Here is a 16,352-nt window from a genome sequence, read left to right as displayed (position 1 = left end):
ACGTTGTTGGCCATGAGGAAGTCTCTAGTAATACGGGTTTTATTGGGTGTGGCGTAATCTTGTTGGAACACCCTCCTTTGTTGACGTTGGATGAAAGGAAAAACCACTGGCCGTAAGATATTGTCAATGTAGCGTTGTGCTGTCAGATTGCCTTCGATGCTGACAAGTTCCGTCTTCTCGTCCCCGCACAAGCCGCCCCAGACCATCACACTTCCGCCCCCGTAAGGTTCAACCTCCTGGACACAACAAGGAGTCCTACGTTCACCACGTCATCGATAAACTCACGTCCGCCCATCAGGTTTGAAGAGTTTGAACCTGCTCTCGTCACTAAACAGCACTCGCCACCATTCCCTTTGTTGCCATCGCTGAGTTTCCCTGCACCACGTCAATCTGGCACGTAAATGTTGACGGGTCAGGGTCATGCCCTTGAAAGGGCGATAAGCCCGGAGACCATAATGTCGTAGTCGTCTGGTCACTGTTTGTCTGCTGACCGGATGTCCTAAGCTGTTGGCAGCTGATGACGTCACAGTAAGAAATCTGTTCCTCAGATGAAGTACCCGTAAAAAGCGGTCATCCTGCGGGGTCGGGACCTTTGGTCTGCCACTCAGTGGTCTGTCTGCGGTTCTGCCACTCTGTCGGAGACGTGCGACAAATCTGTTATTGGTCATCTTGGAGCAGTTCATGTTAATAGCAACCGATCTCTGTGTCGCTCCCATCTGCAGCATACCTATAGCTCTATCCCTCTGGACAGCGGTCAGTCTTGGCATGTTCGTTGGTGTTAATCATCGCAACCAATGATAGGGAACGGATCCTTGCGTAATATATACCCAGAAATTGGCCGATAATTTGGGGAAGAATGTTTCAAAAGATTGCTGAAAAACACCAATATCTCCAAAAATCCGCAAGGCACGTGCAAAGAACGACAGAGAACATGAAGGCTGTATTCGTGAGATGTGTTCTTTACTGTTTTTGAACAGGTTGGCATCTTTGTTTCAGAGTGGCAAATCAGTTAATGTTGGTAACGTTTCTTTTGGCCCTCAGTTTAGTTGATGTAATGAGACGATGGTGACAATGAATGCCAATAGGGACCAATACCCACGCGGCTTTACTACTCCATATACACACGTTCACAAACTGGGTGACATCACGTCCCACTACGGGCAAGCAGATTAGGGGAGATGGCGAGCCCAGTGGTTGAGGCGTTCGCCCGTCACGCCGAAGACCCGGGTTCGATTCCCCTTATGGGTACAATGTGTTAAGCCCATCTCTGATGTCCCCCGCCGTGATATTGCTGGAATATTGCTAAAAGAGGCGCAAATATACACTCACTCATGTTAAGTCGTGATATTGCTGATATATAGCCAAAAGCGGTATAAAAGAAGACTTATTCATGTTAAGCCGTGATGAGCTGACTAATGTTAAGCTGTGATATTGCTAGAAAATGACAAAAAGCGGCTTAAAAACGCACTCGGGCATGCGATTAATTACAGTCGGGCATGTCATTCATTTAAGTCGGAAATACTATTAATGTAAACACGTAAACAAATAACCAACAATATCTTGGCTTTTTATGATTTTATTGAAGCAAGAGGTTAACCGAAGCAGCGCATTTTATATCAGATATGGCCGCGTGGTCGGTACACACCGTTACCATAGCAACAAAAAGATAGATAAAACAATAAATTAAATAGAAAATTGACAGTAGATTTTTATAATATTGTATATTGTATGACTTGCAGCCTAACAGCATAAGCTGATGCCGTGACATTTTGGTCACTTGTACGACAAGACAGGTGATCACTCTTGTTACGTCCGCTTCCGATACTTAATATGAGCAGTGAAATATGCACCATGACGTACATGAATGACGTAATAATTCATGACATTGAAGAACACAATGTAGGTAGCTGCCTTTTCACATCAGACGTTGTAGCGATGGACATCCATATCGAGTGAGTGCATGTTGCTTTACACCGCGACCAGCAACAGTCATCCTTACAACGCCGGTTTAAAAATGATCAAATCAGGCCAGGTAAACAGGTGGTTGATAGTATGAGCAGCTATCCTGATTGGTGTACGATGGCAAACCAGTTCGTAACCACCCGATCCTTAATTAAGTCGTCTGAATAACAGTCATTCAAATCAAAATAAACTGCGTCCAGCGATTGCCTTGTGACAAGTAGATACTCTTACATTTTGATTCTACTTGTTACTGCAAGACAAACACATTATGTTAATTTTTTTGTTTAAATGCAATTGTCCGACCTACATATTGATCCATTCTGTTTGGCATGTTACGTGAAACACATTCTTTCTATGTTTGGCCTCAGTATGACCGGGAAATGACGCCCGATTTGACGATTACAACTTATTTCTCTGACCTCTTAACAGAGTGGCCTTGTTGAATATCTACGTAACGTAACAGTTACGCTAATGACTAAATAAATAAATTGACAGAAAATAACAATATGGTCACCAAACGAGGAATTTGAAGATGCGCCCGTACAATCATCAGTCGCATGGCGACCGTCACCCGCAGTTCAAAGGTATCTTGGCTCAGACAAACGGGAAGCCCCTGCATTTTTGAAACCCTTCTTCTGTAACTTCAAATGTTATTTTGTATACAAGTGTATCAGTTAACAAGGGATAACGTGTGCCACAACACAAGTTTTTTTCTCTGAGTCCCATTTGCTTAGCCTGAATCCCAAATACTACTGCACCGATTTCAGAAGCACATGTCAGAGTTCACTCTACAAAGGCAGAACTATAATTTACTGAACACGTTCTTAGGTGCATAATATACTGCAGAAACATCGAAACAAAATTGTATGTGGGACATTTTATGCAAACATTTTTTTCAGAATTTGAATTCCGCGTACCAAATACGTATATTATTAAAGAATCCTCTCTAAATAGATACCTGAATCCCGCGTACCAGGTGGTTGGGAGCCTCAACAATTAACCCTTGACTGAACGTGACCACCAGGGCACAGTTCCACGAAGCTATCTTAGGGTAAATCAGTGTTAAAGTCATGGAGTTATGACTAGATGTAAGCTCGCTTAGTGGAACGGGGCCCTGGACCCTGCGTGTCCTGTTGTAACAGATTCTGGTTCAATGAATGCCTGTGACTATTTAATAAGGTCCAGCTTTATGCCACATTTCACAGAGAAACATGTCTACTGACTGGGCCACTTGTTAGGTAGGTGAGCAACACATCTATCGAACGCAGCTGTAGAGAACATATACATTTTGAATTTGTATGTCGATCTCAGCTGTGATGACAAGATATACCTAAACGGCCTCCGCAATCTTGTATGTCGAAAACGGCTAAGTGATTATGAGTATCAAAACACAGCTGTAACTAACAACATGTCGACACATTTTGAACGCAGCTGTAATGAAAACATATATCGAACACAGCTGTAGTGAACATACATATAGAACACAGCTGTAGTGAACATACATATCTAACACAGCTGTAGTGAACATACATATAGAACACAGCTGTAGTGAACATACATATCGAACACAGCTGTAGTGAATATACGTATCGAACACAGCTGTAGTGAACATACATATCGAACACAGCTGTAGTGAACATGCGTGTCGAACACAGCTGTAGTGAACATACATATCGAACACAGCTGTAGTGAACATACATATCGAACACAGCTGTAGTGAACATACATATCGAACACAGCTGTAGTGAACATGAACATCGCACATAAACCGAGCAAACAAGTATGTCGAACACAGCATTAGCGAAACATATCCCCGTGTATTCTCCCAGACTAAGAAACCAATAATTCGAATTCGAATAAAGAGAACACAATGAAAATGAAGTAACTGGTCCTAAAAACAAAAAACAAAAACCGGAAATTTTAAATGGACAGCCTCCAACTCAAATGTTTATATGTGACCCACCAGGAGAAGGGTCTTAGGGGTGCAAGGATACAATTGTGTTGTGACGTCATGTATGCGGACTGTACAAAATAGCTTATTTTTCTCTAGTTAGTTCGTAATGTAATCAAAAACATTTTTTTCAAAACCATTCAGCTACATGTCTATTTTCAATTCATCTGACATTATGTCTAAAAACTGTAATTATTACATAAATAGACCTGGAAAATGAGACAAACTGTTTCCTGTCGTGTGTCTCGGTAATAAATATGAATTGCGAATTGCATTTTTGTGTCCCGGAGATACTATATTATTAAAATAGAATGAAAAGTCAAAGTCTGATATTTCACCCATAAGGTCCCTTATCCCATGGTTGGACACATAACTGTCATTGTTGAAGAAATGCTATCCTCGGTTACCGACTTACGGCCCCAGTTACTTGTGGGCGCATTACAAACGGCGGTATGCGTGGATATGCTGATATAACATAGCTGCAGACGGTTCAAACACGTGTGATATGATCATGAACACAAGTATATCCGCATATCCTCAACAACAAAACGCACAGGGAAACAACAATAGAAGCAACGGCTATACAGTCAATTATTTTAAACGACAGGTACATGAACATTGAAAAGGCCGACACGATCGGAGTCATTGGCGCATGAAAGATTTAATGGCGATCTTGCTTATCACAAATAAGTTTTGCATTGTAAACAATTTAAATATATAATAGTATTTACAAATTGCATATCGGTTAGAGATAAGGGACCAAGTATTTGATATTCGGGGGAAGGAGGAGTTGGGTTTTATCGAAAATATAAATAAAAATGCTTGAAATATATAATTATGCTTCAAACTGATGAAGGAACGAAAATGTTTGCGAACAAAAGATTTATTGATACCAGATGGTTTGTTTGACAAAAATATTTTGGCTCTCAGATTTAAAAAAAATGATTTTGCTGAAAATATGGTCTCCTCCACACAATTCCAATCTCCCAGAATATCAAACGGCCGGCCCCTAACTGGCTGTTGAACTGTAATACTTCACGAACACATACAATGAGCAAATCTGTTGTAAATATTCTAGCAAATATTCAGGCACTGTTATTGGAAGCGACATGAAAACGTAACAAGGACCATTTCACAAAGCAACCATTTTTCTCAGGGATTAATATCGTTTAACAAACGGTTTTTACAAAAGTAACAACGATGCCATAGCTCAAAATATCAAAACTGATCCTAAAAAAGACTTTATTTCCAAAACTTTCCCTGGAGGAATTTCGTCATCCCAACTATAACCATTGCCAATGGTTTATGTATGAAAATGTACAGCATAAAATCTGTAGCGAACACTACAATACAAAGTAGACACAATTTATGAATAACAACTTGTTTAGTAACTGTAAAGCCTGTGAAGGTTGTTATCCATAAATTGTGTCTACTTTGCTTGTTATCCATAAATTGTGTCTACTTTGTTTGTTATCCATAAATTGTGTCTACTTTGCTTGTTATCCATAAATTGTGTCTACTTTGTTTGTTATCCATAAATTGTGTCTACTTTGCTTGTTATCCATAAATTGTGTCTACTTTGCTTGTTATCAATAAATTGTGTCTACTTTGCTTGTTATCCATGAATTGTGTCTACTTTGCTTGTTATCCATAAATTGTGTCTACTTTGCTTGTTATCCATAAATTGTGTCTACTTTGCTTGTTATCCATAAATTGTGTCTACTTTGTTTGTTATCCATAAATTGTGTCTACTTTGTTTGTTATCCATAAATTGTGTCTACTTTGCTTGTTATCCATAAATTGTGTCTACTTTGCTTGTTATCCATAAATTGTGTCTACTTTGTTTGTTATCCATAAATTGTGTCTACTTTGCTTGTTATCCATAAATTGTGTCTACTTTGCTTGTTATCCATAAATTGTGTCTACTTTGCTTGTTATCCATAAATTGTGTCTACTTTGTTTGTTATCCATAAATTGTGTCTACTTTGCTTGTTATCCATAAATTGTGTCTACTTTGCTTGTTATCCATAAATTGTGTCTACTTTGCTTGTTATCCATAAATTGTGTCTACTTTGTTTGTTATCCATAAATTGTGTCTACTTTGCTTGTTATCCATAAATTGTGTCTACTTTGCTTGTTATCCATAAATTGTGTCTACTTTGCTTGTTATCCATAAATTGTGTCTACTTTGTTTGTTATCCATAAATTGTGTCTACTTTTTCATCCGTCAACGTCTGAGTACTGCCTATCGAACAAGTCACTACAACACAGGATTTAAAAAATAATCAAATGCGATCAACGTTTGAAAATACTCTTGAAATCATTGGTCATAAAGTCTTTAAGAAACAAGAATGAGCCAACATATTCTTTCCACGGTTGAAAATACAGATTTTCGTCCAGTTAGAACACATGCCTGTATCAGGTTACGCTTTCACATCCTTGACCACGTAATGTATCTCGCCTTGGGTCATGGCTTATAATCCCTGTAAACAGTAGCACGAGGTTGCACCACAGCTATTGAGCTTGGCAGAACAGTACCATAAGAATCTGTACAAATGGAAAGTAGAAAAGTTTCCAACTGAAGGAACTCATCCTATGGTATATGAATATTTATGAGTATAATCATACACAATATAATCATATTTATAAATATTCAAATATGCAAAATACGAACATAATCATTATCTAAGGACAATTATTACAACTAGGTTTATAAAACATAGAGTATTGCTCTGTCCAGCAATGACTGGCCCTGTTGCTGTAATGATGACCGGTATATGTTTGTATAAAGTCTTGCTAATGCCATATTCTGACCCAACAAAGAAATGCGACGTCAAATAATGCGGTTTGTTTCACAAGAGACGTAAATGTTTGAGAAAGTTGGGTCCAACTCGGCCTGGCGTGACGATGTCAGTAACATAACGGTGAGTCACCAAACTGTGCAATGAACGCTGAATAAAACTTCAGTAAAACCAAGCCCAGACTCTGTTTTAGACTTCTTGTAATAGACTTCGATCCCGCCTATTCTAAGATTGAAATGTAAAAAAATGACAAGCTGGTTTGTTTGTTCCGTCGACTAGAAATATGTAAAATGTTGAAAAACAACACCCTTATTTGCTGTCGCTTTCAATATAAATAATTTATTAATAACAGTTCAATTAAAACCTGTTTAAACATTCTCTTAAATATTCCCAAACCTACTTTATTTATTAAATTGTTCCCTACCCAAAGACCTGGATTTATATGTTTAATATTTTCCACGAACAGGCCTGAATTTGGGGTCCATAGGTCCGTCAATCCCTTAAAAAGAAAAAAGTTTGGCTTAAAGTGAGTGAGTGAGTATGGTTTTACGCCGCTTTTAGCAATATACCAGCAATATCACGGCTCTGGCTTAAGGAGCACCGGTATGGAGCCGACAAGCCACGGATTACAACAAGGGCACTCGTTTTCAGCTGTTCAAACCAACCCCATCAACTAACAATAAACCTAGAGAAGATTGGGATGCTTACATGGACTGGCAGCACCAATTTGATACAGAGTCTTCTCCCTTTATTTTTTGTTTGGAAAATACGAAAGGCACAAAGGGATGCAACTCTGGACTGATTATGAATCAAAATTAAACTAGATCATTTGTTAATCATCACATTTTCAATACTGACTTCGCTTTTGTTTAAATCCTTATGAAAAAGATACATGGACACAAATTGATAAATATCATGCATATATAAACCATAACGAAACCAGTATACATCCTAGCTATACCTCCTAGCTGTACCTCCTAGCTATACCTCCTAGCTAGTGAAACAGAAGTTACTGAGAATATTTACAAGGTGATATCAACTAAACTTTCGTTGTGCTGTCTTTTTCTGAAATGAACCTGCATTTCTAACATCGATCGTTCAAGAGCATCTTTCAACAGATTTCAGTTATGTTGTGTCAGCTTGATAATAATGCAGGTCTTTGATGTTTCTCACTTTGATGACACTAATAAACCTGGTCTGGTGCAGACAAACCAATGATCTTAGTCAGGATGAGTCCTGGATTCGAACCCATTATAATGGCATTCTGTGCGCCAGCGATTTCGGGGCACCCGTGCCCCACGAACCTGATGAAAGACTGTTTGTGGCAAGAATCTACGTGTTTGTATAATACACCAATTCAGACAGCACAATTGGTCACATAGACGCAATCTTTAACGTTGTTATAAACAAATTGTCAAATATATTCACAATCAAAATATACACCTTACAAGATGACAACAGCACCAAATACAGTATCAATTGAAAAATAATTTGCATTTTACATTTAATGTACACTAGTATCATAATTTCACAAGACATCTTGAAAAATAGGACGGATGTATAGTTGAATATTCGACCAAATATGTACTACAAATCTATGTACTGTTCCTACCTACATTGCATCACTATCAAGAAATAGGAAACATTCCAGTCTGTCGGTCCTCGCCGGTATTGCATAAACGATATATCTGTATACATTTAATCGTAGGCATTACGGTTCCTTACCATTATATTATATACATCTGGAGACAGGGAGGAGTGATGGTGTGGGTATGTTCCGTCCCTGTTTCAGAAACATTCCAGCCATATCATAACAAGGGAAACCCATTTAGGTTTAACAAATTGTATCATTGCATGGGAATCGAACCTGGACCTGCGGCGGAACAGATGAACCAACCATTGTTCCACCTCTCAGCAATGATCTGTGAGAATGTTACACTACCATGTAGCAATTGTCAAAGCTGCTGTCAGGTTGTAGGATCAGAACTGTACGAATAACAACACAGTTAGACCGTGTCAACAATGATGAGAAAGCAGTGGCCATTTGTTCAAGTTGTCAAGCATTGGTCACGACTTGGTCAAGCATTGGTCAAGCAAGGCAATAACTTACACCTCATTACTTTGTCTACTCTCATCCCGTTACCTCAGTCAGTCTACGGTTGAACAAGAAAAGGTTTCAGCAATTTGTTATTTTGATATATATAATATGTGATCTATGGGACCGTCGGCGACCGTTTTGAATTATCGGAGTTGGGATAAGGTACAGTCGCCATGGCCTGACATATAGTGATAGTGGTATCGTGTTCTCAATAACAAATAAAAAGGAGGTATTATTGATTTGTAGCTTTGAATAATATATCTGTCAATATCTTAAATTCCATTGTAATTGCGCTGCCATGGCCATGATGTATATCATATGTCTAAGAGAAACAAATCGCTTATGATAATGTTATATTATCATAACACAATTATATTTGCATTAAAAACTTAAATGCTGTTTGTAACAGTAAATGCATTTCGTTCAATGACTATTTGTTACACTCCAACATTACACGTGACCTCTAATAATAGTATGGCAATAAGATAGGACTATGAATGTGTCACAGCGACAGCTGTCATACATATAACGGTACACACAGAGAAAGAAAGGTCTGGCAGATTCAACAGTACAGGGCATATATCGAATATATTGGAAATACAAACTTCGTAAATGAGAATTTCAACAGAAATAACGATATTTGTAAAAAAGGTAAATATGCTGCAATAGCTGTGGTAAATGAGAAAGTATATACCCAAAGACATTTCCGGGAACTATTTCAGTCCGTATTGGTATAAACCAAATATATTGCACGAGAAACCGACAACACGTGCATAATTTTGCTTTGATTTGCACCTATTTGATTTGGAAACAAGTTCTGGATGTTTCTGGCAAAACCTAGAAGGAGTCAGATTCTTTGCTTTCGCTATTTTAGAATCATCCAAATGCTTTAGAAAACGAAAAACATTATGAAAACGTTTCTTTCATGGGGTATTATTGAATACCCTGCCGGGCAAAAGTAAGTATACACCAAAGTTTGATGGCGGCTAGAAGTGAAACAAACAAGAAATGGTTATTGGATGGTGACGTATTTGGTATGGCTACCATAGTTTTCTTGTTTACCTGAAGTTTGCGGTGTTGAGGGAACTCTCTTTAGCCTAGTAACGGTTTGATAACGTTCGTAGTTTTTCAGTCAAACTTTTTGGGCCCAGCAGTTCAGTACGTTAAATGTTTACCCTCTTCCATGTTGATGCATCAACTGCCAACGAAGAAATATTAACAAAATTCTGAAGGCTTCTATATCTATCGGTATCGTACCAAAAGTTGTAAATTGATATGACGATAATCGAAGGTAAACATTCCTTCTCGTTTACCTCTTATTAAATGTTTCGATTGAACCAGTTTTGCAAATGTTCTTAGCTTCGGCGTAGCTTTTCATCGAGTGAGGTTGAACGCGGCTTTAAACAATATTTCAGTTCAATCACGGCGTGTCAGCTTCATTTGATAGGATAGCCAATCGTCACGTAGCCGAACGTGAAAATATAAGCGGCAAAACCTTTCCCTAATCATGAGAAATCTCTGCTAAAAGCAGCGTCCATTGTACGATTCCGACCATATAACGGGCATGTACTTATTAATCACTATCAAATAGTGATGATACCGGGTGTTGGCGAAGACGCCATCGGTTTTGGTGCTGACCCCACTGGAGGTCAAGTTGTATGTAGCAGCCTGCAGGACAGATGCCAACTGACCTTAACAGAAGATTTACTGGACACAATCCGGACAGCCAATCACTGATGAACATTTCTCGATGTATTTAGTCGAGGCTTATTACAGGCTTATTTTACCTGACTTATCCATGGGCAGGAAACCCAGTTAACCAATCAGAACATAATGACAAAGAAAGACAACCCTATGGTTTAAATCCGGACAGTCTTGACATTCATTTTAAGAATATAAAAACTGGCTTTGTTTTACTGGACGAAACCAAATACTTTGACCGTCAAAGAACCCTCTCACACGCCATGTTTTCACGGATTATTTTTGGTCACTAGAGCGGTTAAGAAGAGGCATCACCAGTGGTCGTTTCTATGTCCAACCCAGTGTGGACACTCCGCCTATTTTACCCTAAATCCCCGACCCAGGGATCGTCCTCATTGTGTTTAGTAGACAGAGAACGAACTGCCCGTCCCCTTAGGACACTGGGTTGTTCTGTCGTGTTGGTCTAGAATGTATTTCCATCGATCCAGCTGTCCTCGAAATAACCCAGTCCTAACTCATCTTCATCCAGCTGATGAAGGTTGTCCCCGACGCTGGCACTCATCCTCTTCATACGCGCATTGCGGTTGCCCCCTGGCTGAGGTTTCTTCTTCCTCTTCTTCTCCACCAGAGCGTCGATGTCTCGGACCAGATTGTCTATCCCATAATACACGGCGTCTTCCCGTAGGAGGTCCAGCTCCCGGAAGCCCTGCGGCAGAAGGAGCTTCGAGGTTCGGAGATAGTTGAGCACGTGTCTAAAACATAAACGAGAGACGCTGATATCGAGATGATAATAATAATGATAATAATAATAATGATAATATTGATTATATATAAAATTCCAGCCGATCCCATCGTGTACGAGTTTAAACAAGTCTCAACAATATACCCAAATGTTCACAACGCACGATGTACAAGGTATGTACAGCCAGAAACTAGTTAACACAACGTAATGTTATTACCGATCCCATCTTGTACAAATCAGACCAGAAACCATCACGTACGTCATATAAAAAGGAAACTGACGCCATCATGTACGTCGTTTAAAATCAGAATCGACTCCATCATGTACGTCGTTTCAAATCAGAATCGACGCCATAACGCACATCGTATAAAATCAAAACCGACGGCATCACGTCCGTCGTATGAAATCTAAACCGACGACATCACGTCCGTCTTATGAAATCAGAACCGACGTCATCACATCCAATGTATAAACTTAGAACCGACGCCATCACGTCCGTTGTCTATAATCAGAACCGACGCCATCACGTCCGTCGTCTATAATCAGAACCGACGCCATCACGTCCGTCGTCTATAATCAGAACCGACACCATCACGTCCGTCGTCTATAATCAGAACCGACGCCATCACGTCCGCGGTCTATAATCAGAACCGACGCCATCACGTCCCTCATCTATTATCAGAACCGACGCCATCACGTCCATCGTCTATAATCAGAACCGACGCCATCACGTCCTTCGTCTATAATCAGAACCGACGCTATCAAGTCCGTCTTCTATAATCAAAACCGACGCCATCATGTCCGTCGTCTATAATCAGAACCGACGCCATCATGTCCTTCGTCTATAATCAGAACCGACGTCATCACGTCCGTCGTCTATAATCAGAACCGACGCCATCACGTCCGTCGTATAAAAACAAAACCGACGCCTTACGTACAACATAGGCAAAATCCCAACCTACGTACGAGTATTATCATTTTAAATGTTAATACCAAGTTTCCGTATCACTAACGCACCCTTTGAACCCCCATCACATTAATGCAAATTTGCAATGATCAGGCGATCGATCACACACAGCAAGCGGACAGATGTTGCCGGTTTTCCATCTGGCCCATGCTGTTCGTGTTGCGGTATGGACTCGCGTCAATGTGGCGCTGTAGACAGGGGGCGTGTATCACAGCCGCTGTCAAGCTGCCTCTGACAGATACATAACTAATATGTTTGTTCTTTACGTTGTGAGCGATTAAAAGATTGCTATTTTTAATCACCTAGTCATGTCATTTTCAACACTGTATTGCCTTTTACGCCCAATCGAATCTGTCCCAGCGGATAATTGAGACTGGTTATCATCTTGCGATGATGGTTTTTTATACTGCTTTGGCAACATTTCAACAATATCACGCGGGAAACACCAAACATGCGTTCCAAACATTATATCCATGACGGGAGTCGAAACCGGGCATTGACGAGTGAGCGCTTTAACATATATTAAAACTCACCTCGTATTTTAATTTGTTGTTTCAACATCTAGAACCCCTCACAGAAGACCGCTTCACTATATTCATTACAGCAATATTCTGTGAATTTCTATTCATTATTAATGTTATTAATTTCCACAAAAATTATTGATCCATACTAGCAATTTGTTTATCTTAGAGTTTAATATTTACACTGTTGTCCGTTTTAAAGTTGATGGAAGGACGTCGTAAGTTTTGCCCATTCCAATTGACTTTGTAAAATATATAAAATGTTTAAAACAAAACTAGGATATCTTCACTTACTGTTCCTGATAACCTTTTCATGTTATAGAAATAAAAGCGACAAAACCCGTTCCATATGCATAAGAAATCTCTGCCCAAAGCTGGGTCAATTGTAACTCGGAAATTTACTCCAGAAACGCAGAAAAATATTGAAGAAAATTCTTCTAAGTCCACAATAATTACTTCACATACTGCTAATCCAATTATTTACACGCAGTCATAACTGTAGACGAGACCACGACATCGTTCAGCGCAAAAACATCACTTGGTCAGCCAATCAAATGTAACGGAATCACATGTGTAATTAGGTCAAGCAGGACCGCAAGCTCTTACTGTTAGATCTATGGATTGGCCCACATACATATGCAGGCAGGTGTTCTACGCATACAGGCAGATACAAATGGAAATGATGATCAATATAAAAGGAAATCGTAGGGACTTGAGGTGAGGTGAAATGGGGTTTAACGTCGCGTTCAAGATTATTGCACTTATATAGGACGTGCATGCACGTGTGTGTGTGTGGCTGCTTGTACTAGTCCGGACTGATGCCAATTCATAGTGCTAGCTCACTGAAATACCATACCGCAGTTTAACATGAATACCCCTTCAGACACAGTATACTGACTCCGAGCCGACCAGTCCTTGTTTTAGCCCCTTAATGCCGAGCGCCAGACAGGATAACAACAAGTACCATCTGTTAACGTCTTTTGGTATGACGCGGCCGGGGATCGAACCCCGGACCTTCCGCTCTTCGGGCGGAGGCTCTACCACTAGACCACGGAGGCGGTCACGTAGGGACTTGAAGGTGAGCTCGGGACAGCCGGAAATTCGACACATCAAGGTTTTACTACACATTGTGAATGGACGCATCTCATTAACACTACGAAGCCTGGTTGTTTGTTCTTTAACGCTGCTGTATATGACGGCGGTGTGAAAATAATCGAGTCCGGACCGACCAGACAATCCAGTGATTGACATAATGAGCATCGGTCCACGCAACTGACAAACGAGGACACGCAATCAGCCTGACCATCGGCCAGACCATGCAACTTAGATACGATGGCATGCATCAACCAAGTCAGCGGGCCTGACCACCTGATCCCGTTAGTCGCCTCCTACGGCAGCATTGGCTTCGTGGAACCTATATACTTACCCGGAATTCCCACCGGCCCTGGGGAACGCTGTAAAAGCTTGAATCAAATATAATTAATTGAAATTGTAGATTGCATATTACATATAACTGTCATTTTTATTCTGGTGAAAAGAAAACGCAGAGTGTCAAATGATGATCTGACTTCAATCTCACTTCTGAACAGACCCGTGAAGATCCGGGGTAGTATAGGTCTTCAGCAACCCATGCTTGCCGTGAAGATCCGGGGTAGAATAGGTCTTCAGCAACCCGTGCTTGTCTCCCCCCGTGAAGATCCGGGGTAGAACAGGTCTTCAGCAGCTCATGCTTGCCGTGAGACCCGTGAAGATCCGGGGTAGAAAAGGTCTTCAGCAACCCACGCTTGCCGTAAAAGGCGACTATGTTTGTCGTAAGAGAAGACTAACGGGATCGGGTTTTCAGGCTCCCTGACTTGGTTGATGCATGTCATCGTATCCCAATTGCGTGGAACGATGCTCATGATATCAATCACTGGATTGTCTGGTCGAGACTCGATTATTTACAGACCGCCGCCATATAGCTGGGATATTAGCGATTAGTTATATAGCTGAGAGCGTCGTTTAAACAAACAAACAAACAAACACTTCTGAACAAACCACGTCAATTCCCGACATGGGTACAATGTGTGATGCCCATTTCTGGTGTCCCGCGCCGTGATATTGCTGGGATATTGCTAAAAACGGCGTAAAACCATAGTCACTCACTCACTCTGGTGTCGCCCGCCGTGATATTGCTGGAATATCGCTAAAAGCGGCGTAAAAACATACTCACTCACTCAGTATTTGTTCCCCTTGACCAATATCAATTCTGGGGCAGTCTGATTGGGTTTGCGAGTTATGAATACATGCACCTTGACAGAGGTTTCTATAATTTCATCAAAATTAATAACGGTGTCCATTCTGTCGATAGCAGTGTATGGTGGTAGCGAAGTAATTAGGTCGACCGATAAATTCCAAACGTGAAACCTGTGCGTAGTTATATATCATATACGATTGCTGTGGTATAGCGAGGGTGGTATATTGAGGAGGTACAGCATGTATATTTGTAGCTACTGAAAGCCAGGGGGATTCCAGCGGTACTATGTTTTGAAAGGGGCGGTGTGGTCGCCTAGTGGTCAAAAAGTTCGCTCGTCAAGCCGAAAACCCGCCGTGAAGTTGCTGAAATATTGCTGAAAGGGCATAAACCCAATACCCAAGTTGGGAATTTTAGTTAAAGTTGAGCCATATATATTTTTAGTTTTAGCATAATCCGTCATTACCCCCAATGTGTCGCTCCTAGGTATGAAACTGAATATTTTTATAACTGCATGAACATTTAATTGAGCCGATACTTTAAGAAATAATATGAATGATAAATGACACATCTGTGTGCTCGTAACTAGGGCTTAATAGAGGCTTAATACTGTAATTAATCTTCACCATGCTTATGCGGTGAATCACACTGGAGATTGATCGCGTGACGACAGTTGCAGACGTATTATTACGTGAAGGAAAGACATCGATATTATTTTGAAGATAACATTAGTTAGCTTGGGTAAATTAAAATGACGATACAAACAGCAATATGCTATACATTGTTCTAAAGGATAGAAAGAGGGAGGGAGGGAGGAGATAGAGGGAGAGAGAGGGGAGGCGAGAGAGATGGACAGAATGAGAGACAGAGGGAAAGAGAGAGAAGGGGCAGAGGAGAGAGACAGGGCAGACAGGGAGAGAAAAAGATACAGAGGGAGAGAGAGAAAGAGAGAGGACAGAGAGACAGAAGGAGGGAGAGAGACAGGGGAGAGAAAGATACAGAGGGAGAGAGAAAAAGAGAGGACAGAGAGACAGAGAGACAGAAGGAGGGGGAGAGACAGGGAGAGAGAAAGATACAGGGGGAGGGAGAGAGAAAGGGACAGAGGAGAGAGACAGCAGGGGGAGAGAGAGACAAAGGGAGAGAGACAAGGCAGACAGACAGATGGAGAGAGAAGGGACAGAGGGGAGACAGAGAGGGAGAGAGACGGACAGAATGAGAAATAGAGGGAGAGACAGAATGAGGGAGAGAGACAGGCAGAAGGAGAGAGACAAGGCAGACAGATGGAGAGAGAAGAAGGGACAGAGTGGCGAGAGAGAGGGGGAGAGAGACAAGGCAGACAGACAGAGAGAAAGACAGAGGGAGAGAGACATAAGGAG

General features: G+C 40.8%; 1 protein-coding gene across 1 annotated transcript in view; it reads right to left on the bottom strand.

The window, feature by feature from the left end:
- Nucleotides 1-1,566: 1,566 nt before the first annotated feature.
- The window catches only part of LOC139472719 (BTB/POZ domain-containing protein KCTD4-like), a 34,543-nt gene continuing 19,757 nt past the window's right edge, over nucleotides 1,567-16,352 (bottom strand). The window contains exon 2 of the mRNA XM_071255169.1: nucleotides 1,567-11,265. Within this exon, the coding sequence (XP_071111270.1) occupies nucleotides 10,977-11,265 (289 nt within the window). The 3' untranslated portion in view covers nucleotides 1,567-10,976. The remainder of the gene's footprint in view (nucleotides 11,266-16,352) is intronic.

Source organism: Haliotis cracherodii, unplaced genomic scaffold, assembly GCF_022045235.1.
Source record: "Haliotis cracherodii isolate W230 unplaced genomic scaffold, xgHalCrac1.p SCAF_25, whole genome shotgun sequence".
Lineage (NCBI taxonomy): Eukaryota > Metazoa > Mollusca > Gastropoda > Lepetellida > Haliotidae > Haliotis > Haliotis cracherodii.
This window is presented reverse-complemented; position numbering and strand designations above follow the sequence as displayed.